Genomic DNA, 26,021 nt, shown 5'->3' with positions numbered 1-26,021 from the left:
ATCATAAACTTTAGCAGTTTTGGATCATATTCTATATGATAATCTATAATAAGAATCAGAATACTATGGTCTGCTACCTATTTTGTAAGTAAAGTTTTATTGGAAGACAGCCATGTTTATGTCTATGGCTGCAGAATTGAGTAGCTCTGACAGAGACCATGTGGCTTGCAAACCCTAAAAATATTTACTCTTTGTCCCTATATAGAAAATACTTGCTGACTCCTGGTTTAGAACATGCATTTTTTGTTGTTGTTTGCAAAATTAGACTAAATTGATAGTGTTAAATCAAAATATCAGTGTTTAAGGTGCTTATAAAAAGATTATCTTTTCAGCTGGGCATGGTGGCAGAAGCCTGTAATCCAAGCACCAAGGCAGGAGGATCGCCATTACGTTCAGGACCAGCCTGGGCTCCATAGTGAGTTCACGGCCAGCCTGGATCACATAATGAGACTCTTTTAAAAAACAACAACAAAGTTGTCTTTTTTACTGCAGTCTTTCTTTCCTAACTCATTTGAAATTTGTCCATATGGTTATTTGTATATAGATATATCTCTATGAGATTTCCCAACCTTTTTCAATTTCAATTTCAAATATTTTTGCCCTTTTACCTTTACTTTTGTGAGCTTTGTCATGAAATTTACATGTCTTCCATATGAATTTCATAATTTTTTTTCTCCTTCATATACATTTTTTTTTTTTGGTACCAGGGATTGACCACAGTACCTTGAGATTGCGAGGCAGGCAATAGGGCCACTGAGCTAAATCCCCGGCCCCTTCATACACTTTTTATCATGACTTTTTCCTTATTTGAGAATTGTCTTCAAGTATAGTGATTAATATGTGTTGCTATTGCTGCCCAGCAATTTGTAGTACACATTTTTAGACTTTTTTTTTTTCTTTTCCTTTAGCTACTCAACAAACCAGAAAATTGTTGTGGACTTAAAGAAAGTCAGATACTTTCTTTACTCAGTGATATAGGTATGTAATCAATATTTTAAAATAACCATTGGGATTCAATGCCCCTTTATGTATAAAAGATTTTGTATATAATATATATAATATATAATTCTGTTGGGAATTAAGGATAATTGTTAATATACTATGCAAAGCATATAGATATATAACATTTATAAGAAATTATAATATGTATTATTATTCTAAATGAAAACTGTAATATTTTGTTATGTATTTTTTAGTTTTGTCTAGCAGTCATTTGCTGAATAGATCTTCCAGGTACTGGCAAGCAATAGTATGAAATGAACTTGCTCAGTTTCACTCCCTGCGCCTTAAATTGACATAGTAATTTTGTTCACTATGGGATTAGAGCTCTTTAGGGGAGAAGTCCTCAAATCAGTTCTTAAGAGTGAAATTCTGATTTAATCAGAACTGTTCCTGAAAAATCCCTGAGATAACAGAACCTAGGCCCTTGGAAGATGCTCAAAAGCTAAGAATTGGTTTTCCTATGTATATTAGTTTTGCTTCTTTTCCTAGGTAATGAGGGCTGAAGTTTAGTTGAAAAGGGTGATTTAGGTGGGAGGAAAATGTCAGAAGGGTTATAGGAGTTTTCTCAGTTGATCTTTCCATTTCTTTTTAATGTTAACTGTAATAAATTAAATGACCATATATTGTAGCTTCAGTATGTATTTAATGTTACTGTATTTTCTGTAAAGAAATCCGATCTTTTGTAATAACTGTAATAGTTGAGAGGCTGTGATGGTCCATATAAATTTGAGCATCAGTGCAGATCTGTATAAAATGTAATATGAATTTTTTTAACTCAATGTTTTCTCTTCACAATCCTTTTTTAACTTTTTATAGGGTCTGGGATTCGATATTTGCATGAAAATAAAATTATACATCGAGATCTAAAACCTGAAAATATAGTTCTTCAGGATGTTGGTGGAAAGGTAGGTAAACCTGAAGAAATGTTCTGTGCCTATTGCATATAGTCTCCTTGATGCAGTTTTTAATCTTTGGTGTCCTTGCTGTGTACCCGTAGCACTCTACACTTTTTCTATTTCAGTCCTCACCATACTCAAGTGTAATTCTGTGGTTAGCTTTTTTCTCATTTCCTAAACATTGGCTCCATTAGAGAAGAAATTGAACCTCTCTTGTTTGTGTGTTTTTCTAGCACTGTTTGTAGCAGAGATAGTAGGCAGTAAATTTATCAACCCTATTTTATTGTTAAGAAGCACATCTAAAATATACACATATACATCCTGAGCCTGCTTTGCTCTAGGAAAAAAGTATGTTTCTTTAAAACTCATTTTCCTTCTTCCAAATCCTAAGTTCTGTATTTAATTAAAACTTGATTTCTCAGATTCCTAAGTAGATCATGTTAAGAAGAACCGGAAATTGTAAATTTATTTTAACATATTTATTTATTTAACATTTATTTTCATCAGAATAATTTGAGCAGTTTTCTTGTTTCCAGCATGTAAGTTTCATTCCAGTGAAGAATTAAAGCCAGGAGTTTAAAACTTGCATTGGATTATGTGGTAACTCTTAGTGAAGATGATAATTGGTCAACTGGAAGTGATGGCATTATGATGGTGCTTCACATAGGAGTCTTTTATGTATACTTTGCACCAATCTCTGCTTGCTGTTTTTGTTGTTGTTGTTGTTTTTGTTTGTTTATTATCTATCTGAAGACTTAGGACCATACTTGAATTTACACAGGTGTTGCTTCACATTTAATCCTTCCTATAGTAGTATACTTCTTCAAATTTGGAAATCATCCTTTGCCTTCCGGTTTAATGGGTCAAATTTATACAGAATATACCAAAATAAAAATTAATAGTCAGCCTATATTTATTTTTTACCATGTATCAGGCACTGTGTTAAGTTCTTTATTTTCACTATTTTCCTGACTCAATAAATAATTCTAAAAGTAGGAACTATTCGTTATCTCATCAAGAGGTTAAATAATTTGATCAAGAGCATATGGCTGGTTAAGTGGTGGAGCTCAGCCTTGAAACAAATTGTTATGTCAGAGCCTAAGCTTTTTATTGCCACACTATCTACAATCTTAGAAGGATGTTGTTGCCTTGGCTTTCCAATATTTCAACCATGTAATAATTATTCTTGTCTTATTATTTTGCAGGCAATGCACAAAATAATTGATCTGGGATATGCCAAAGATGTTGATCAAGGAAGTCTCTGTACGTCTTTTGTGGGAACCCTGCAGTATCTGGTGAGATATGTATTATTTCTTTGAATTTAAGTGCATTAGAGTCTTATTCTTGTTTATGAAGGTCATGTGTATAGTAGTTCAAAAAATAGCTGTTCCCTTACAGCATTGGCCTTTAAAACATTTTCTTTCTTTCTCTCTTTCTTTCTTTCTTTCTTTCTAGGCCCCAGAACTTTTTGAGAATAAGCCTTACACAGCTACTGTTGATTATTGGAGCTTTGGGACAATGGTGTTTGAATGTATTGCTGGATATAGGCCGTTTTTGCATCATCTGCAGCCATTTACCTGGTAAGACATAGATGAGAACTTTGATGTGTTTAATGAGAATGTAAACTTTTTCAATTGTTTGCTTTTTTCATTTACTTTATAATTGCTTTTTAAAATCAGAATTGAATAAAATAAAATGGCAGGAAATCAGAGTATCTGTAAGAATCACGTTGTCAACTGAGGTATCTTTTGTTTTTTTAGGCATGAAAAAATTAAGAAGAAGGATCCAAAGTGTATATTTGCTTGTGAAGAGATGACTGGGGAAGTTCGGTTTAGTAGCCATTTACCTCAGCCAAATAGCCTTTGTAGGTAAGTGCATTTTAGTTGAGAAAGTTTGCCTCAGTTTGTTCAGGGTTGTAAAAGAAGAGTAAAGTAGTTGTCTGTTTCAAGTAGCGTTATCCAGTACAACTTTCCGTAATTGTAGAAATGTTCATTTATTTACATTGATCACATGAAGTTTATTAAGCTTTTTGAACACTTGAAAGGTATTCAGAGGGGATTGGGGCTTAGTTCATTGATAGAATATTGCCTAAATTGCCTAGAACAAGTGCCAGCACTGCCAAAAAGAAAAAAGGAACTGGCTAGTGTGACTAAGGAACTGCATTTTAAATAAATAGTAAATGTAAGTAACATTGTGACTAATGGCTATCGTATTAGACAGTACAGATATTGATGAAACCAAGAACCGTTGCATTCAGGGGATTGGCTTAGATGCTAAAAAGACCCAGTGAATAAGTTCCCTGAAGAATGCGATTAGACTTATCAGAGTTGTCATTATTAAACTTACATATGCGGGCTTTAGGCCTGTTTTCTTACGGAAGGAAGTTTGTCTCCTATCATTTCATGAACTATCTCAAAGTAAGATATAAAACAGTATAAGTGGTGGAAAAAGAATGGACAGCCTATAAAATTGTTTTTTAAACAATATTGAAGGAAAATTGGAACACAACCACATTCACCCTATTTTTGTACATTTTTTAGTTTGATAGTAGAGCCTATGGAAAACTGGCTACAGTTGATGCTGAATTGGGACCCACAGCAGAGAGGGGGACCTGTTGACCTTACTCTAAAGCAACCAAGATGTTTCATATTAATGGATCACATTCTGAATTTGAAGGTTAGTTTTAATGAGGTACATTTCTTAACACCTACATTGAAGTTAACTAGTTTACTTGAAAACTGAGGATAAGTATATTTTAATAATCTTTTTGTAGTATTTATCATAAAGAAAATTACTTTCTTACAGCTGATGCTTTTCTATTTCTTAAGGAACCTTTTTCAGTTTGTTTCTAAGTGGCCCTTATTGATTATTTCTTTGAAGCATCTTTATTTTCTTCATCCCTTGTTGCTACCATTATTACCTCATTCGTTTAGGTTTAATCATGTTAGATTTAGTTTAGTGAGAAAGGTTCTCATCTAACTTTCATATCTCTATACTAACTCTCCATCCTGTAGTCTATGCAACATGAACTGCCCTTCATCATCTTCTGAGATTAGAAGATAGCAGGCTTATTCAGGGTGGTATGGCTGTAGATTGTCCCTCATCTTCTGAAAATGCTTTTGTTTTTTTTAAAACCTTCTGTCCAGGAAATTAACAAGTGTTGTTGGAGGGGTTGGGTAGGTTTTGTTTGTTTTGCTTACTAAGTTACATTTAAACTGATCTGCTTATCTGCTTGGCTTTTTTATGCTTTTTAATGCAGGTCCACCCAATCAAATACTTGCCTTATATCTGCTTCTCTTGACTGTTACTTCACTTAAGACAAGCTTTTTATTGCCTCTCATGCCATCAAACCTTTTATCTACTTTTGTGCTTTGACAGATGCCGTCCTTCTGTCCAGAATGACCCTCATGTCTGTGTATCTCCTTGCCCACACTTGCATGTCTTCAGTTTGCTTTTTTTTTTACATGCTGTCTGCCACACAATATGTCAGTCATATTTTGTATATTTTCTAATTTTCTCATCTGCTATTCATTCCTCTCCACTCTGTCCTTGGTTATCTGAACAGAGCCTCACTTTACTCAGTTTCACACTCAGCCTATATCAGCCATCTTTCAGTGGAGGTATAGGTGAGAGTATTAAGAATGTTTTATCTAACTTTAGGCCTTTAGGCTGGTCACTGCTCACTGGTTGGATTGCCTGATGAGGATAACAATATTTTTTTCCAAAGAAATAGAGGCTCACTCTTCTACTAGATGGTTATTTCTTGAAGAACACGAGGTAGTCAGACATGAGTTCAGATTCAATCTCTACCAGTTATCAACTGTGTGATCCCTAATAAATTATTTGACTTCCCAGAGCCCTTGTTTTTTCCTCTGCTACAACAGAGATTAGAATTAATGGGAATGTTTTGTGGAAGCATTTAACTCGGCAGTTGGTATCTATGAGGCACTTCACACATAGGGATATTTCCTCCTAGTTTTGTGATATTGTTACTCAAAATAAATACTGTAGGTGCTTTTTTAAACTGGAATTTTTATTTTTTATTATGTGCATCCCTAAAACTTTGAAATTTCATTTTTTGGAACTAACATCTGTTGTACTAGAAAAGTAAACTAGTCTTCAGTTTTCACAATGTTATTTTATAATTGCAGAAAATGTCACTTTGGAGAATGAGTGACCCTTGTTTTGTGGAAAAGTAATGCCTTTTGCTCATATTCTCCTTTCAGTATCTTGCACTGAACTGTTATGTTGCAAATGATTAGTAAATTTATCTTTTTATTACTCATACAGATAGTACACATCCTAAATATGACTTCTGCAAAGATAATTTCTTTTCTGTTACCACCTGATGAAAGTCTTCATTCACTACAGTCTCGTATTGAGCATGAAACTGGAATAAATACTGGTTCTCAAGAGCTTCTTTCAGAGACAGGAATTTCACTGGATCCTCGGAAACCAGCTTCTCAATGTGTTCTAGATGGAGTTGTAAGAATCCTTTTTTTGTTTTTTAATTGATATAATATGTGTACGTATTTATGGGGAACAGTATATAATTCAATACATATTACAAGGTATAATGATCAAATCAGGGTTATTAGGATTTCCATTTCCTCAAATACTATTAACAATATGTTGGTAACCTTCAAACTCCCTCTCCTTTGGTTATGTTGAAGTCTGTAATAATTGTACACTACAGTTACCCTACTACGCTATATAAAAAGAGTTTTAAGAGAATTCTAATATAACTAGAATCCGATAAGAAATCTGTATAGAGTTGTTGTATGCCCTGCATTTTTCAGTACATACATGGAATCCCTTGGGGGTGGAATACATCTTATAATTCTTTTAGTTTTGCCCCACTGGTGACTTTATCATTGTTTTGCAGGTTAAACAAGATAGAAATATCACATTTGTTGTTTTGAACTTTGTAAGGCTTTTTCTTTGATGCCAATTCTATCGCACATTCTTTTTCTTCTTATAATTGAAGCCTAGAACCTTGAAATTAGACTAGCAACCTCATAGGTTCTGCCACAGGATAATCAGATATAAATACGATTGTGATCATGGCTTGTATTTTCTATTTTGTTGTGTGTGACAGAGGCATATTTTATATATATAATTCACCCATTTCAAGTATACAATTCTGTGGGGTTTTTTAAAAAATAAATTTAAATCAGTTTAAAAATATTTCCATATCAATAAGATCCATCATATCTATTAACAGTTAATCTCCTTTCTGCCCACCCTATGTAACCACTGATCTTTCTGTCTTCACTGGAATTTCCAAGAATCTTTGAGCAGATTTTGAATTATTTGTTTCTTTTCAGAGAGGCTGTGATAGCTATATGGTTTATTTGTTTGATAAAAGCAAGACTGTATATGAAGGGCCATTTGCTTCCAGAAGTTTGTCTGATTGTGTAAATTATATTGGTAAGTATAATTCATTTATTGGTGAACTTTAATCCTGAAATAGGGTAATTTTGTTTCTCAACATGATCTGTTTCTCTCATACTTAAAATTTCTATATGTAGTGAAAAATGGATTCATGTAATTTGGAAGATGAAAGCATAGATTTTAAGCCACCAGCAGATATCTCACTTAGAATATTTACATTACTTCCTAAGGTTAGGCCTTTCACAAACAGGAAAATAAAATTCCATTCGTTTTTTTGGTACCAGAGATTGAACTCGGATCCTTGTGCCAGCGAGGCAGGCGGCGGAACCACTGAGCTAAATCCCTGGCCCATAATTCCATTCTTAATAAGCTTACTTTTTCATTGTTCCTTCTCTGAGTGTTTAAATAATTATTTTCGTGTGTTTTTTTTTTACCCCCCCTCTGGTTCTGGGAATTGAACCCAGGCCCCTCTACATGCTGGGCAAGCACTTTACCACTGAGCCCTATCCCCAGTCCTCAAATATTTATTTTATTTTATGAATACTGCTTGATGTTCAAATGTTTTGTCCTATGAAGATTATTCTTTTCCTTTGAAGAAGTTTTTGATCAATTTATATCTCTCCAAACTAAAATTGGGCAAAAAATTATAAAATCAAGAACAAAATTGGGCCTTGGCTAAAATATATATACTTTTTCTTGAGGAATTGCTTACATGTAATAAAATGTGCAGATATATAGTTTGATGATATAGTTTTTTTGGTGGTGGTGGTATTGGGGAAAACCCAAGGCCTTCTCAGAAGTAATACCCACTCCACCCCACCCGCCTTTTATTTTAAGACAGAAGGATTTCACTAAATCTCCAAGTTGCCCAGGCTGAGCTTGAACTTGCAATTCTTCTGTCTCAGCTTCCCAGAATGCTGGGATTATAGACATGTGTCACCATGTGTGCCTAAATTTGAAAATTTTTGACATGTATATACCTGCAAAATCCATACCACAATGAAGATACAGAACATCTCATTTTCCTTAAAAAGTTCTTTCATGTCTTTTTCAAGTCACTCCCCTACCTCCTACCCTGACTTTATTTAACTCTTTTACTAATAGACTTTTTAAGGGCTGGGCATGGTAGCATAGACTTGTAATCCTAGGACTAAGGAGGCTGATGCAAGAGGATTGTTATGAGTTCAAGGACAGCCTGGGCTACATAGTATGTTCAAGCCCAGCCTGAACTTCATAGCAAGACTCTGTCTCCAAAAAAAAAAAAAAACCTAATAGAAGTTTTAAAATATTGTTTTAGGATTTTGTTTTTTTTTTTTTGGTACCAGGGATTGAACTCGGGTCCTTGCACAGCAGGCGGCGAAACCACTGAGCTAAATCCCTAGCCCTCAAAATAATTGTTTTAGATTTATAGAAAAACTATGCAGATACTATAGAGTTCTTACGTAACCTCTCCCTCACACATGTAGTTTCCCCTTTTATTAATATATTAGTCTGGCACATTTTTTACAATTAATGCACGAATATGTTATTACCTAAATTTATACTTTATTTAGCTTTCCTTAGTTTTTAATCTAATGTCCTTTTACTATTCTAAGATCTCATGCAGGATACCACATTACATTTTGTTGTCATGTCTCCTTAAGCTTCTATTCTGAGACTTTGCTTATTTTGATGATGTTGACAGCTTTGAGGAGACCAGTCAGCTATTCTGTAGGGTGCTCCTGGTTGGAATTTGTCATTTTTTTTTATCTTTTCTCATGGTTTACACTGAGATTTGAGGGTTTGGGGTTTTTTTTTTATTAAGAAAGATCACAGCAGTAAATTGATATTTTGGTCACAGATAAAGTATATACCATCACCATGATTTATGACTGTTGGTGTTGACCTTGATCATCTGGCTGAAGGTAGTGTTTGTCAAGTCTCTTCATTTTAAAGTTTAATCCACCATCCCTTTATATGCCGTTTTTGGAAGGAAGTCACTACATAAAACCACATGTAATGAGTGAGGAGTTACATTCCCCTTCTTTATGACAGAGTATCTACATAATTAATTGGAATTCTTCTGCATGGGAGATATGCCTCTTTTCTCCCATTTATTAATTTATTCAATCACTTATTTATATTATTTTGGGGTTTTTTGGGGGGGGTTTTGTTTTGTTTTTTTCTTTTTCGTACCGGGGATTGAACTCGGGACCTTGTGCTTGCGCAGCAGGCAGCGAAACCACTGAGCTAAATCCCCGGCCCCTATTTATATTATTTTGGACACATGGCTATTTACTTTATACTTTGGATTATAATCCTTGTTCATTTTATTCAAATTGTTCTATCTTTGACCTTTAGAGAGCTCTTTCCATTGATTCCTGTCCCTTTTTCACATGTCCGCGTCAAGAATGGGAAGACATAATAACAGGCAGTTAATTTTATAAAGTCTGGGATATCTTATTAAAGTGCCATTTATTCTATAAGCATGGTTGAAGCTGAGTTGGTTGTCTAGGAGATATATTTATTATTTTAAAATAGAAAAGACTGACAGAGTGAGGGAAGGATAGGAATGATTTAGAAGTTGAAAAAAGTAAAGAATTTAGATTAATAGAGAATAAAAGGTATTCCAGGTTAGAAAGAAGCAAGAATAAAAGATGTAGAAGCTCTGTGAGGGTAGTGATTATATCATTCATTTTTATGTCCCATTCTACCTGGAGTAGGGCTTTTGTATTGCAGCTCTTCACTAAATGTTATATTGAACTGAATTAAATGGTAAGGAGTAAGTTCCTTTTAGCATCTGTGGGAATGCTGTTTGGGTGGACAGCAAATCACAGAAAATGATAAATGAACTCCCCTGTCTTTAAAAGTAACTCAACACTCCTTTTACTAATTTTCTTGCCTGTAGTACAAGATAGCAAAATTCAGCTTCCAGTTGTACAGCTACGTAAAGTATGGGCTGAAGCAGTACACTATGTGTCTGGGCTGAAAGAAGACTACAGTAGGCTCTTTCAGGGACAAAGAGCAGCAATGTAAGTGGATTATGTTCTTTATAAGCACAATCTCATGTTCATTATATACTCTTGCCAGCTTTCCTTAATCAGTATTGCATGTAGTACTAAAATATTTGGCCAGTTTGAAATGTAATATTTTTATCAGACTTAGAGATTTCTTATAAATGATTGAAACCACCCATTGCTTGACAGTAGTAGTTCCTAAATGATCGTAGTATAAGAACATTGTTTATCGCAGAATATCTCAAGCTAGAGGTCTTTTTTTTTTTTTTTTTTTGGTGCCGGGGATCAAACTCGGATCCTTGGCGCTTGCACAGCAGGCGACAAAACCACTGAGCTAAATCCCCAGCCCATCAAGCTAGAAGTCTTTAGAGATCAGATTCTAGAGATGAGCTATTTCTCATAGATTGATAATAGAAACTGAAGACTTTTGGCTTCTGGAACTTTTATGTTTTTAAATTATTATTCAGTGTTTTTGAGTTCTGATAATTTTGTTTTGTTTTGCTATGTTGTAGGTTAAGTCTTCTTAGATACAATGCCAACTTGACAAAAATGAAGAACACTTTGATCTCAGCATCACAGCAACTGAAAGCTAAATTGGAATTTTTTCAAAAAAGCATTCAGCTTGACCTGGAGAGATATAGTGAGCAGATGACTTATGGAATATGTAAGTTTCTCCATGTATTATATTTTTTAGGAATGTCTAGTCTTGAAGCCACCTGTTGTTTTGCCTTCTTAACACATAACCAGTTGTTACTTTACATTGGAACAAGAGACAGAGTAACTTAGATCGCCATCAGCCATGTTTGTTCTGAATGTTAGCTCTTTTTTTAAAATCTCTTAATTGAACGACTTACTTTCAAAATTGAATAAAATTATTTAGTTCTTGAAAAGCTAAATTACACAGGAGTGATTTAAGAATTGATGAATTTAAAATCTCATTTTAAAAATAGAAACAAAATCTATACTGGAGTGGCTTCTTAGCCAGTGCTATAGATTAAATATTTGTTTTACTCCAAAATTCATATGTTGATATCCTAAGATAATGGTATTTGAAGGTAGGGTTATTGAGAGATGATTAGGTCATGAACATGAAACTTTCATGAGTGAAATTAGTGTTCTTGTAACAGAGGCCTGAATGAGATTCCCTCACCCTTTTTCTGCCATGTGAGGAAACAATATGAAGCCAGCCATCTATGAACCAGAAAGGAAGCCCTCACCAGACAATGAATTTGCCATTGCTTTGGTCTTGGATTTCCTAGCTTTAAGAACTGTGTGAAATGAATTTCTGTTGTTTATATGCCACCCATTATAGATCTTTTGTTTTTAATAAACAGCTTAAGTGGACTAACAAAGCTAGGGAACTATTAAACTACTTATCTTTCTGGAAAAAATAATGCAGATAATTCCAAGGTTTTGTTTATTTCCAAACCACATACTGTGGACGCCTACTGTTTTTTTGTACACAGTTCCCAGATTTTTATTATTTGACTCCAAGCTTGTCTCCCTTCAGATGTACTAAGGAACTGGAAAAAACATAGTTAAAATTTGAATAAACTGAAAGAACCACCACCAGCATTTCTGATGTGTTTCAAAAACTAATCATTTTTTAGGAAAAAAAAATACATTTTTGCACTTGCTCTCAGAATAAATGATCCAAAGTGTCCCATAAGATGAATACATTTACTCCCCAGAACAGGTGCTGTGATTGATGTTTTATTTGTGTTTGTATATTGTAGGCATTCTGGTGAATGACAAAACATTATAATTATTTCATTAAAACATCTTTGACTTGTCAAAGTTGTTCTTTACAGTTATAAAAGATTGAGGTAGGTCTGTATGTGCTGGTATTAAAAGATCACTTGGGTCTTTGGTTGGCAGTGATATTTTAAGTTGTGGAAAAAGCAAAGAGAAGTATGTATATATTCCCCAACTTGTGAGGGAATAAGATATGTGTCTAGTAATAAATAATAATAATGAGATCTCTTGGGTTATAGGAGAGGAGAAAAAAGTCTTTTTATATCCTTCTATACTGTTTGGCTTTTTAAAAAACATTCATGTGTTACTTTTTAAAATAATTTTTAAAGAAAAATCTACCTGTATTGCTTCCCTAGGAGTTCCATAACAAAATACCATAAAGTAGGTGCTTAAAACACTGAAATTTATTATCTTACAATTCTGGAGGCCAAAGGTCCAAAATCAAAGTGTTAGCAGGATATGATCCCTCTGAAGCCTGTAGGGAAGTATCCTTCTTTGCTTTTTCTTATTTACCCATGGTTTGCCAGCAGTCCTTGGTGTTCCTTGGTTTGAAGCTGTAGCACTTTAGTCTGTTTCCTTATTGTCACATTGCACCCTTGTGTATCTATCTCTGTGTCTTTTCTCGTAAGGATAATGGTCATAATGGATTAAGGTCCTAGCTTCTCCAATGTGAGTATGTATTTAGCTGATTATACCTGTAAGAACCTGTTTTTAATAAGGTGACATTGTAAGGTATTAGAGGTTACAACTTCAACATATATTTGGGGGTGGGTGTCACACTTTAACCCATAACATCTTTGATGTAGATACAGTAGGAGGTAGGCAGGCCAGTAATTTAAGCTATGGCTATTTCTGAGATAACCAATGTAGACTTTTGTTTTAGCTTCAGAAAAAATGCTAAAAGCTTGGAAAGAAATGGAAGAAAAGGCCATCCACTATGCTGAGGTAAAATCACTGAGCTTATTCTGGGTGCTTATTAATTCTTGGTGTCTCCGATTGTCTTTGGTTTTGATATAAAAAGAATGTCTATTACATTAGCCCTGTTACATTTGTCTGAATTTCAGACAAATATTTAATAGATGCTTTGTATTTATAGAGGAAGGTATCATAGTGGATAAAAACAAGGGCTTTGAACAAATTACTTAGCCTCACTAAACTTCAATTTCCATATTATTTTGTAGGGACAATACTTTTTATAGTAGGGTTATGGAGACTAAATAGGAATCAGTAATAAATGTAGGTCTATTATTTTTGTGGCTGGTTTAAGATAGCTGTACATCCTGGTTTACATAGGACAATCCCAGTTTATCTCTGGTACCTTTAGTATTTCCTTTCACTCTCAAAATTATACTGGTGTAGATAATAAAATATATGAGTCCCCTAGAGATAGACAGATTATTTTTAGGTGGCTGGTTCCTCCCTTATACTGTACTGCTATCGATGGTTCTAGATTATTGTTCTCCTTGTGCCAGTACATACTTACCCTGAGAATGTGGGAAGGGGTAGTTGATATCCTGTAGCTCAGATGCAAGTAGTGCCACTGGTTTTGTTTACCATGTTTTTTGTCTTGTTGGTAATACTTCTACAAACATTTTACTTCTCCAGGAAAAAAAAGCAAAGCTAGTAGTATATTGCTGTCAGGAGAAGAAAGAAAGTAGCTTAGAAATAACTATGTTCTTATGTGAAAGATTTGCAGAATATAAAGGCTAAAAAGGCCTTAACAAAATTAGTGTTTCATGTTAAGTTAGTTCGCCTACTGCCAGAGCAGACCATTCTCTATCCTTAATGTCTGAGTTTTGTTTGGTATTATGTGGTGGTAAGCCTGTCATTTTCTTTTTGTTTTCATTATTCTTTAGGTTGGTGTCATTGGATACCTTGAAGATCAGATTATGTCTTTGCACACTGAAATCATGGAGCTACAGAAGAGCCCCTATGGAAGACGCCAGGAAGACTTGATGGAATCTCTGTAAGGATGTATTTATGTTGTCAGACTTATTGTCTATAATTTTTTATCGCATTGTTTTTTCTGCTTACATCTAGCAAGTGAAGCTTCTGTGTAGTTCTTTTCTATAGTTTTCCTTTCCCCAAATATATCATATTTTCTTTTCTTTTTTTTTCATGTCATATTTTAAAAGGAAGCTATTCTTAGTTACAGGAAATTTTGGAAATAACTCTTTGGGTTGACCTTTGTTCTTTAAAAAGCATCTTTTCATGAGTGTTATGAAGAATTTTCCAAGTGTATCCAAATTGCAAACTGTGTCCTTACTTACTGTATTTCTGATCCAAGGTATTGTCTCTTAAGTGCCCTAATGAGATTAATTTCCTATATGTCTGTTTTAGAAACCAGATTTTTCTGTCTAATCACAAGCCATAATTTTTGCTTATTTAAATGTTTCTAATGCAAGAATATTGTATTTGTGGTGGGGAACAGAGCAGGTATGAGGTATACTACCCTTTGCATTTTATTTTTACTCAGTGAAATGCTCTATAAAATAGTGATTGGCAACTTGTACTTGCTTTAAAATGAGGATCATTATGCATATAGTATTATTCATTTCAAGAGTCATTAAATTACCTTCACATAGAAGCGTGTTTTTCTTTTGTAGGGGACAGCGTGCCATTGATCTGTATAAGCAGTTAAAGCACAGACCTGCAGGTAAGACACTTTTGTCACAGTTCTTAGAGATATTTTAGGAAACTCAATATTTGAACAAATTCAGGGAATTTTAAATATTTTAAAAACTGTAAAATGAATTTCTTTTTTGGTATTACCATTAAAACACCTAAAGTATAATAGCTTTAACTTTGTGAGAATTTAAGAGATTAGAAGGGGACAGTAATAACGAAATTGTGTAGAAAAATTTTAAACATGGAAATCAAAAGAAGGAATTGAAGAGAAATAAAAGGAACTCAAAGAAGAAGAAACAGAAATCTGTATGGAAAGATGGAAAAAAGATGCTTAAGATTAAGGAAGTTGGAATGAATTTGATGCAGTTGGTTAAGTGTGGAATGGTGAAAGAGAAGGCTTATGTTTCAGGCAAAAGCACTTTACCTTGAAAATGATGCGTGTATCTATACTGGTCACTGATTGCTTGTATCATTGGCAAAATGAATCCTATTGAACGTCTGCTAACTGCAGAGCATGTTCTGCTGGAAAGACCCATGGTTGGGAATCAGAAGACTTGAATTGTAGATTGGATACTTTGCTGTGGTACTTTACTGACCAGCTGATCTTGGCACATTTCCCTGTATCTCATTTCTCTTTTCTAGAAAATGATATTGAAACCTGTCTTTCCTAACTCAATTAATATGTCACGGCAGTATATGTTAGAGTGTGTTTGTGAAAATGCTTTGAAAACTATAAGGTGTTACATACCTGCAAGATACTGTTATTTAGTCAAAAATTTTTTGTTTTGAAGGGATGTGGAATTAAAAAGTGAATTTTGTGCCCTAGAGTGCAATTTACTTAAATTAAAAAATTTAAAATTTATAAGCACATAACAGCACATGCAAATTAATATATACTTGACATGGTACTTAAAAACAACATAATTTTCTCATTTTTTTATTGCAGTGGAATTTGTTCATTTTATTTTTGTAAACATTTATAAAGTACATGTAAGATGGGCACCTAACTTTTTTGGTACTGGGGGTAGAACTCAGGACCTTGTGCTTGCGAGGCAGGCAGTGGCACCACTGCTTATAAAGACTTTGTTTCCATTTTTTCCTTTTCTCATATTTTTTCCTTTCCCTTCTTTCCTGCCTTCTTTCTTTGAGGCAGTGAAAGTTGTCTTTTGTTTTTGTTTGGGTTTTTTTTTTGAGACAAGGTCTGGCTATGTAATTCAGGATGGCCTTGAACTCACTATGTAGCCCAGGCTGGCCTTGAACTTATGGCAGTCTTCCTAAGGCAGTGAAAGTTTGATAGATTATCCTACTGTTTCTAAATAAGTGATGTTAATCATATGAGAAAAATTGGTCTCTTGGCCAGAGGCTGCATATGTGTGTGGGCATAGATTAGTAGTAAAGCTAGCCAAGATTGCTGTTCTAAACACAGGCAACTAATGTCTCTGAAAATACGCTGATACTGTGTGTGTGTGTGTGTATCTATTACATATACATATGTATATGTAATATCTATACATATGTGTATATTTACATGTCTATAGATACACATACATGATGTGTGATTGAAAAATACAGTGTTTAGATTTAAGATATTTTTACAGTAAAAAACACGTTGCCATTGATCCACCTCAAAATACTCCCTCTTACTTCAGTCACACTTATCCAATCTTTCTTGCCATTTTCTGAAGCAGTTCTAGAGTCCTCTTTCAAATCTTTCACTTTCATGGGTCCCTTGAGGTCCTGAATCAGTTCAGAACACTTACCTTTCATGGACTTTTGGACTTTGGGGGAAAACCGGAAGTAATACAGTGTCAGATAAGATGAATAAGGATGAGGACATACCACAATGTTTTTACAAGCCTATCTTTCTGTTGGATAGCACTGAACAACAACATTCACCATGTTTTTTGTTCCGCCTCCTAAAGGTATTCACCAAAGAGAACTTACATAACTGCTTTAGAAAGTGGCAAGGCTGATGGGATAAGTGTGCTCAAGCAAGGGGGATTATTTTGAGGGGGATTAATAGTAATGTGTCTTTTGCTCTAATAAATTTTTAAAATTTAAATAGTCACCATGTATTTTGATCATATTTGTACATCTGTATATACATTATGCACATAACTTTGTTTTTTGATATATAATTAACCATTGAGGTATATCCCTAGACTTTAGAATTTATTTATAGGTAATCTTGAAATTTTAATCCAATTTTTTATTTAAATGGAGATGTTTGTTAGCCTTCTTTCAGACTTTTAAGTTTTTGAGAAACTTTTTGCTTGGAGACTGGTACATTCTGCAACAGAAAGGTTGTACTCACTGATTAAAATCTTTTATAGATCACTCCTACAGTGACAGCACAGAGATGGTGAAGATCATTGTGCATACTGTTCAGAGTCAAGATCGTGTTCTCAAGGAGCTGTTTGGCCATCTAAGGTAGAAAAATTGTTTTATTTCCTCCTAAAAAGCATTTTTTTCAAAGTACCACCTCTTTTTGATGAGTATTCCAAGAAGAATTCTGGCTGTATCTTGAGTAGCTTGGCCATAACTACATACACATTGCATGCATTTTTATTACCTGTTTGCATGTACTACTTTGGATATCAGTCATTAAATGTAATGCTGATTGTAGTTCATTTCCCCAGCTGGGTTTTGGGAGTATGGTGTATAGTCTTGAGGGATATAACAAGTATCTGACGTTGATTTAATCTCTCCAGCAAGCTTTTGGGCTGTAAGCAGAAGATTATTGACCTACTCCCCAAGGTAGAAGTGGCCCTCAGTAACATCAAAGAAGCCGACAATACTGTCATGTTCATGCAGGGAAAGAGGCAGAAAGAAATATGGCATCTCCTTAAAATTGCCTGTGTAAGTATTTACTAATGAATTATTTAATATGATATTGCTTGCTACTATTATCTGCAAAAGGGATTTTTATCAGCACGAGCTGTCTCCTTGAAGATGTATGTTTAATATTAGGTTGATGCTCATGTTCCTTGCTTGGTATCTGACTAGCAATGGAAATGCAGGACTTTTGCACTGTCACTCTCCTTTCCCGTTAATTTATTTTTATAGTTCTCCTGGCACTGGACCAGTGTGACATCTCTACTCAACATGGAGAAAGAGATGGCTGACTAGTTAGTGAAAGCAGCACTATGTTCAGCCGGGTTTTTTTCTTTCCCTTTCAGTTAAAGCAGTTTTAGAGAAGTAAATACATTCAGTTTAGTCAATGAAGATAGGAACCAAGGACAGTATAGTTAATAATGGTATATAAAGGTAGGAATTGTTTTGTACAGAAATACTCTGTACAATAAACTAGTGATGAAATGTAAATCTTAGGAGTATGGTAAATTATGTGAATCAATAGAGGTGCTTACTTATAATCTTATGATTTTCTTTTTCTTTTTCTTTCAGACACAGAGTTCTGCCAGGTCCCTTGTAGGATCCAGTCTAGAAGGTGCAGTAACTCCTCAGGCATCAGCGTGGCTGCCTCCAACTTTAGCAGAACGTGAACATTCTCTGTCATGCGTGGTAACTCCTCAAGATGGGTGGGTTCCTTTGTAACAATAGATAGTTGTGTTTCCAGAACAGTGGTAGGAATGAAACAGTAAAGCGCAGTGAAGGAGGTCTTCAGTACCTTCAGACCAGGATTGAGTCTCAACTGTCCCTTCATAATAATTTTGGGCAATGTACTTGATTTTTTTAATGTCTATTCTTTCTCACCTGTAAAATGAGAATTTCAGGTGAAAATGTAAAAATTTGATTAGACAATGTGTGTAACATGCTTAAGTGGTAAATATTCAACAAACATTACCTGTAATTATTTATTCCAAGTTCTAAGACCTTCCTGTTATTGGTGTCTCAATTTTTTTTACCCAAACTTTATTCCTTCCTTTACTATATCTCTATGAGAAATTATGCTATCTTTTTGCATTTATCATTTTGGGGTCCTTGATTGCCCTTTTAATAAATTATTGAGATTGAATTTACTGTATAATTTAGTATTTTTAAAATTAGACTTTTTTCAGTGCCTTAAATCAACTTTGCAAATAATTCAAGTTTGAAGTCCTGTATTTTCTTTTATTAGTTCCTACTCTTCTGCTAAAAGCTGAATGACTATCCATCTCTGTTATTTTCTCAGCATAAGATGTGCCGTATCCAGAGCCAGTGGCTCTTTGCTAGCTTGTGTATTTGTCACTTTTCTCACAACTCATGGAGACCTCTACAGCACCAGCATTTCCTGGAAGTTCTGCCCATAATTAGTTTTGCAGAAGTGCAGCCATGTTACATCACTGCTCAGGAGGTCATGCAATTGCACATTCTATACGCTACTTTTATGAGAGAAAAAGCACATGGCAGGAAGGCAAGCTGATACCAGGTATTTGATTTTTTTAAAGGAAAGCAAGTTCAGGGTCTGTCTTGTCATCATTATAGATTTGGCCTAAAGTAAAACATCCACAAATATAGCACAGATTATATAGTGTTAAGGAAATATTCTGTGATCAGAGTTAAAAGAAATAAAGTTTAATACATTTTCAACCTTCTGCTTTTAGTAAAGACATTTAGGTTTTTTAGGGGACATTAATGGTTGCAAATGGTACATCAATAGGTAATTTCCAATTTGAGGTTGTGGTTCTTGGCCAAAGTGCATCTGATAGATATTTTATTTTCAGGTAGGAGTACATTACAAAGGAAAACTTTTTTCAGTTATAATGTACGTATTTACTTAACTACAGAGGGTTAGAAACTGTTAACCTAAGTTTTTCCACCTGTTAAATAAGAGCTGAATCAGCATTTAATACTAAGCTAATAGTGGCTATCATGCCAGAACTGACTTTGGTAGAGGAGGTGCTGAGGGTTGGTAAATGGTGAGTATAGAGGCCATATGGAAGGAGAAATCATGAAGGTAGAAACCAGAATCAGGATCTTCTTTAAAAATAAACTTCCAGGGATAGTTCTGGTCAGCTCCCCTGTCACACTGTTTTTTGCCGCTGTCATTAAGAGTCAGCTTGCTTGTTTTCCTTTTCATTGCTGTCATCTATTGTTTCCAACCAAAGTTTTTCATCCTTCCTGATCTTTGCAGAACAAGTTGTACTTTTGAATCTTCTTCTCTATACATATGTATGTGAATTAAGCTTGCAGGTATTTTTCAACTTGTAGGGAAAAGGAAATAATCCAGAATCAAAAAGTGGCTTTCCATCTGTCCATGCAACAAGAATCTTTTTCACCCTTAACATTTTTTGGGGAAAAATGTATGTTAAGTGCTACTTAATGTTTCAAAGAAAAGTCTGATTGGAGTTATAGTGGACTATTTTTTTCTTGTGCTATGGGAATTGAACACAGCCTTGTGCATGGTAGGCAAGAGCTGTACCATTGAGCTTCATTTTCAGCTCTTTTTGTATTTTGAAATAGGGTCTCTAGGTTGCCCAGGCTGGCCTCAACATTGCAATCTTTCTGCCTCTGCCTCCCAAGTAGCTAAGATTACAAATGTACACGACCCTAACCCCTTTTATAGTGGACTTACCATTAGAGACAGCAGTGTGGATGAAGTGGGACTCTGCCTCTGGGTGGGAGAGATGAAGGAACTGAACATTGCAGGAGTTAGCTACATTAGGGTGCTGGGTTGCAGCAAGGACAATAATCATCCTTATTTAGAAGACCAGAAGGTAGAGGAAGTTTATGTTTCTTTGCTGAATTTGAAAAGGCTTTGTTCTTTCATCCCACAGGGAGAGTTTAGCACAAGTGATAGAAGAAAATTTGAACTGTCTTGGCCATTTAAATACTATTATTCATGAAGCAAATGAGGAACAGGGCAATAGCATGATGGTAAGCTTTGTGTGGATATTAGTGTGTGTTTTATGTATGTTGGTTGCAAAAGGATTTAACTTTCTGTGCTACCTTTATATGGCATTCTGGATGCATATAGGTAATAGGAGTACTAGGAAAAAAGAGCATTTGAAGAATGTCCTCAACCTCAAATCCCCATCTTTTACTCAGGGATGTGCTAGGGTTACATTATCAGTAAACATCAACAGTACCATTTTTAGTCAGATTAAATTTTCTTTGCAATGTGAGCACTGAAATTGAATGATTTGTACCATTTTGCTTCAGCAATTTCTCCAGTAAGATTGACCTTGCACAGTAACTCAGGTCCAATACCTGCTTCATATAAAATGAATTATCTTAATATGTTTGTAATTTAAGAGAGTGCTTATATTACTTTGTGATTACTATGAACTATTGATTTGTTAGAACTAGGTGAAACTAAAATGTGCACTGAATTAACAAGTGCTGCATTTAATCTCAGTGTCAACTTTATTTTCTAAGGATAATTATTTGCTTCAAATTTTTATGAAAACTTTGAAGTACTTTTTGAAATTAGAGAATAAAGTGAGCTAAACTCTAATTATAATTTATGTATTTTTGATTTTTCAACTTTAGATTTTGTGTGTGTGTGTGTGTGTGTGTGTGTGTGTGTGTGTGTGAGACAGGATTTCACTAGGTGGTTCAGGCTGGCCTTGAACTCACTGTATAGCTCAAGCTGGCCTTGAGATCACAGCAGTCCTCCTGCCTCAGCTTCCCAAGTGCTGGGATTATAGGCATGCACCACCATGCCTGGCTCAGTTTTTGTTAAAAATGTCTAAAAATATAAAAATGAACACCCATTTATTTACCACTTATAGTAAACTTCTAATTGTGACTTTTTCATGCCTGGTTTTAGAATCTTGATTGGAGTTGGTTAACTGAATGACTTGCCACTTGTTCACTGCCCTCAAACCTATGGAAGTTGTTGCTACAAATGTTGGAAATTTGTTTTTCCTCCATGAAACCATTCTTCACATACTAGTCAGTGGAAGAAAGGGCTATATTCAGAAACTACGCGAGGCTTTACTCTTGATTTTGAGTAATTTTAACCTCCACATAGGATTTTATGAAAAATCGATGGATGTAATTAAATATTTGTTTTAATACTACAATTACTTAGGAGCATCATTGTGACTTATGTTTTCAAACTTAGTAAAACATTACTTATTTACCTGACTAAAAATATCTTCTGAAGTTTTAACTTTTAGGCATAAAGCTAAACATAGTATTGTACACAGAGAAGTCATCTAACATCCATTTTAAGTAAATGTTGCCTACTTGTGTTTTTATGGAAGAGATTGCTTACAAGTAAAATCGTACTTCTTGAAGAATAAATCCTACCTCCTTGTGTTGCACTCAACTAGTGCTCTTCCTGGCATCATAGGGAGTTGACTTAATCCTATTTTAATTTTATGGTACATTTAATAGTATCCCCTTCTTACGGAAGGGATTGTGCATCCATGCCTTCAATTCCAGTTGATTGTCATAAATCATGTGTGCTATATGTATTTAAGATGTACATTTAATAATATCAAAGAGAAAGATGTCTGTTAATTTATAATTATTTGAAAGCTTATGTTTTTTCATTTGTAAAAAAAGGTCATTTGTTTAGTTTTTTGTGTCTTATAATACAAGTGTATAAAGATCTGCATTCCCTTATCTGTAATTGTAATTTCAAAATCCAAGAAATTCTGAAAACAAGGTTTTCATAAGTGTGGTGACAAAATTAATTTGCTTACATATCTAATCTGACAAACCGTTTCACTCATTTCATGTGAATATTCATTTATTTTCCTGCAGAAATATTAACATGTTTGATTACTGGGGAGGGGTTGCTACTACTTAGGTTAATGTAATATGGTATATGCACAGTACCTTTTTAAAATCTGAAAAATGTCATAATTTTGAAACATCTGCCTCCCAGAGCTTTCAGATAAAGTATTGTGGCTCTCTTATGTTAAACAATTTAGAAGGTATTATTTGTTTTAAAAATGTAAAATGCTTTTATATTCTAGTTTTTCACTTTATGTATTAAATGATTTTTAAATTAAATTTTGAATCTATTCATTATAAAAACCAGATTGTAATACAACAGCTGAATATGGCTTGGGACAATGTGAAAGTTAACGAAGTAGAAGCAGAGCACAAAATAAGCAGTCCCTGGCTTTGTGGTGGTGGTTGTTTGCAGTACTGAAGATTGAACCGAAGGCCTTTGGACCAACATACATCTGCAGCCCTTTAAAAATTTTTTTGAGATAGGGTCTTGCTAAGTTACCCTGGATGGGCTCAAACTTGGTGTTCTTCCAGCCTCAACTTCCCAGAGTGCTGGGATTACAGACACGTGCCACCACATCTGGCATCCCTGTATGTTCTTTTGGAATTAAATAGGACTTATGGTAAAGTAAGTGTTGGTCATTTTGGTAGTCAGAAGGATTCGGCAAGGGAAGACATTAAATACAGGACACATAACTTATAAGTTTATTTTATGATAATTACCCAAAGAGTCAAATGCAAAGGAGTGCAAGAGATTAACCACACACTGGAAGCCCAAAGGATTCAGCTGAGGGCCTAGATCCCACCAGTTTCCCACACAAGTCCAGCTAAGAGTCCAAGGCAATATCCTCGAGTCCAGCCAGTGGCCTAGAGCCCACAGCAATGTCTTATGCTTGTCCATATTAAGGATCTACACCTGGAAGGCCCAAAGGCCAGTGGTGGAAGCCAGAAAATCCATGCTGGTGAGATGAAGGATTTGTGCCACCAAGCTGAGGAATCCACATTGGAGCCAGGAAGTGATGCTCACAGTAAAGGTCAGAGCTCCCCTGATGAAAACAGCAGCCATTCCCAATGACAGCAAGGTCCCAAGCTCCTCCAATGATAATAGCCTAGTTTGCATCAGGAGCAGCAAGCTTCGCCTAGCAGAACTGGCCAAGATCTTCTCCGGTTCTCTTTTTATGGCTGTTGGTAACAATCTTCAGGTGGATCCTCTGCGCCCGAACCATGCTGATTCAGTTTAGCTGGGAGTTAAAAGTTGACTATTAGTCAATCCACTACAGGCATCTTCTTTGATATAGTTTCTTTGAGATGTCTTATCACCACTCTCTGTGTTTAAAAACCAGTTCACATGGTTCGGGTCTTGTCCTATAAACTGATGCCATCATCTCACCAGCCCCGTTTTTGCTAGGGGTATTGTTTTTCCAGTTACTCAAGTTTGAAACGTTGGAGTAGTCTCTTTTAATCAGGTATCACTATTTCTCTAAAGAAAGAAGTGTGTCTCTTGCTTCCCTGGTCCTAGAAGGTTTTATTTGTTTCCAGTACTGGAGATTGAATCCAGAGACTCGTGTACATTAGGCAAGTGCCTTCCACTGAGCTACATCTGCAACTCTTTAAAAGATTTTAATAATAAACATTTATTTGGTACCTATTGGTCCGAAGATAATAATCTAGGGGGCAAGATGAGAAACAACACAGACAGTACAATAAAAGTGTTTGCCTGGTAGCCTGAACATTCCAGGCCATCCAAACATTGTAAATATTGTTTAAGGATTTTTGTGGCAATCATGCATTTTCCAAATATTGTAATAATTGATAAGAATTTTGCTACATTGTGGGGTCCATTTTGATGGTGTGTGGCTGAGGTGATGTCGGGGCAGCCTGATCTGTACGATTTGGACAGTATGAGTCAGTACAGACTGTTATAGTGAGATTAGGCCAAACTTCTTTCTGATACATGAGTGCACCAGTCATTTTTTGTTGGATAACAGCTTTTCAGAGTTGAATGGAAGTTGTGAACTGTATACTACATTTCTTTTCCCCAATCTAAACATTACTGTGACATACAAAGAGTATATCCAGAAAACACAGGAGCTAGCAAGTTATTCTTCATTCTTTTTTATTTTTGGAAGTTAAAATAGCTAAGCTCTGCAAATATTTATCTGGAACATAAAATTCCAGACAGTCCTAAGCAATAAAATCAAATGAACAGTATAGGTAACTACATTTATTGAAGGGAGTGCTAGTTTCTGGCAAGACTTGGTTTAATGAAGACTTGAGTTGATTCTATTTGTCTCTTCTCATTTCCACTGCTCCTCGCATTATAATCTGGGGCCTGCACTTTCCTAACCACTTTACTTCCCGTCCTTTAACCACTATGTCTCCACTCTCAGCCATTTTGCATATTCACTGACCCTAAAGCACTGCTTTCTCATATTTCCCTGCCCAAGAGATTAGAGGACCTTCCAGCCCTCATCTACTTTGTCAAGTTGTCCCACCACTACTACCTTCCAAGGCTAACACTATTTCTGCCCAACTTACTCAAATATGATGCCCTTGTTTCCCTTGTATTCATCCATCTCCATGCTATTTTTAGTAGGTGCAGAATTCTTGTTAGGTCTAAAATGTCCTCCAAAAGTCTCAGGTTTTAGAAGTGGGGCTCTCAGAATGTGATTGGATCATGAGGTTGCTAACCTCATCCATTGATGAGTTCATAACTGAATGGGCTATTAGGAGGTAGGGCCCAGTTGAATAAGGTGGGTCAAGGGGGGTATAACTCTTGCTCTGGCTATCTTGCTTTTCTGCTTTCTAACTGCCATTGAGTTGAGCAGCTCTCCTCTGTCATGTCCTTCCACGTCAAGCCCTTTATGCTTTGGAGTCAACCAACTGACCATGGACTAAAACCTGAAACCCTACACTGAGTTGAGCCTCGCCTTTAAGTTGTGAGTGTCAGGTATCCTATAGGTATTTCGTCACAGGGATGGAAAATTAACTAATACAATTTTTAAAGAACTGAAGAATATGAAGTGAAAAATATTTTCTTATGTCTTTTAGTCATCCAGTTCACCTACCAGCAAAACAATGCATTGCAGATTTTCTAAGTCTGGTCCTAGCCTATCGACCACTCCTTTCCAATAAACAAGGCTATAAAGTCAGTTTACTCCTCCTTTGGGCTCCCTGGAGGACCTTACACACACACACATACACACACACACACACACACACACACAGTCCTCACATGCTTAGCCTGTTTTCTGGAGCACCTTCATAAGTCCTCTTGGGTCAGCATTCTGACACATAATAGATAAAGGAGTGAATAACGATACAGTTGGATCGATACAGTTGGATCTAATAGCTTTCTCTTCTGAACTTTAGTTTTTTGTTTTGTTTTGGGTATCTGGGATCAAACCCGGGACTTTGAGCTTCGGAAGCAGGCGGGGGCACCACCACTGAGCTAAATCCCCGGCCCTCTCTTCTGAACTTTAATAGCACTTTTCTTTGCAATAAGTACAGATTCCTGAAGTACAGGTTCTGTGCCTGATGCATACATGCTTGCCGCACAACAGGGGCTCAGCATAAGCCTCCGAAGGATAAATAAAAGGAGTAGGCAGCTACCACACTGAGTGAATGAGTGGGTTCTTTGTACAAGAACAAATTGATCGGTCTCCTATCCAACCGGCTTTCTCTTTTCCTCTGCCTGCCTTTTTACTATAAACTTTCCTCC

General features: G+C 35.4%; 1 protein-coding gene across 4 annotated transcripts in view; it reads left to right on the top strand.

Annotated features, from left to right (window-relative positions):
* Chuk (component of inhibitor of nuclear factor kappa B kinase complex) overlaps positions 1-22,579 on the top strand; it is a 30,049-nt gene extending 7,470 nt beyond the window's left edge. For 2 of the 4 annotated variants that reach the window (XM_004838661.3, XM_087185123.1), the window contains exons 4-21: positions 909-978; positions 1,819-1,907; positions 3,104-3,193; positions 3,354-3,478; positions 3,659-3,766; positions 4,439-4,574; positions 6,189-6,383; positions 7,226-7,328; positions 10,180-10,303; positions 10,801-10,952; positions 12,927-12,988; positions 13,900-14,009; positions 14,650-14,699; positions 17,005-17,101; positions 17,383-17,530; positions 18,077-18,193; positions 20,389-20,488; positions 21,384-22,579. In XM_004838661.3, coding sequence (XP_004838718.1) covers positions 909-978; positions 1,819-1,907; positions 3,104-3,193; positions 3,354-3,478; positions 3,659-3,766; positions 4,439-4,574; positions 6,189-6,383; positions 7,226-7,328; positions 10,180-10,303; positions 10,801-10,952; positions 12,927-12,988; positions 13,900-14,009; positions 14,650-14,699; positions 17,005-17,101; positions 17,383-17,530; positions 18,077-18,193; positions 20,389-20,457 — 1,845 coding nt within the window. In that variant the 3' untranslated portion in view covers positions 20,458-20,488; positions 21,384-22,579. Of the gene's footprint in view, positions 1-908; positions 979-1,818; positions 1,908-3,103; positions 3,194-3,353; positions 3,479-3,658; positions 3,767-4,438; positions 4,575-6,188; positions 6,384-7,225; positions 7,329-10,179; positions 10,304-10,800; positions 10,953-12,926; positions 12,989-13,899; positions 14,010-14,649; positions 14,700-17,004; positions 17,102-17,382; positions 17,531-18,076; positions 18,211-20,388; positions 20,489-21,383 lie in introns of all 4 variants that reach the window. The other 2 variants (XM_004838660.3, XM_087185122.1) reach the window with 1 other exon arrangement.
* The last annotated feature ends 3,442 nt before the right edge of the window (positions 22,580-26,021 follow it).

The sequence above is a fragment of the Heterocephalus glaber genome, unplaced genomic scaffold (assembly GCF_053883595.1).
Source record: "Heterocephalus glaber isolate CG9 unplaced genomic scaffold, H.glaber_assembly_v1.0 deba00001497, whole genome shotgun sequence".
Classification (NCBI taxonomy): Eukaryota; Metazoa; Chordata; class Mammalia; order Rodentia; family Bathyergidae; genus Heterocephalus; species Heterocephalus glaber.
Note: the sequence above shows the minus strand (reverse complement) of the source record. Positions and strands in the feature narration are given on the sequence as shown.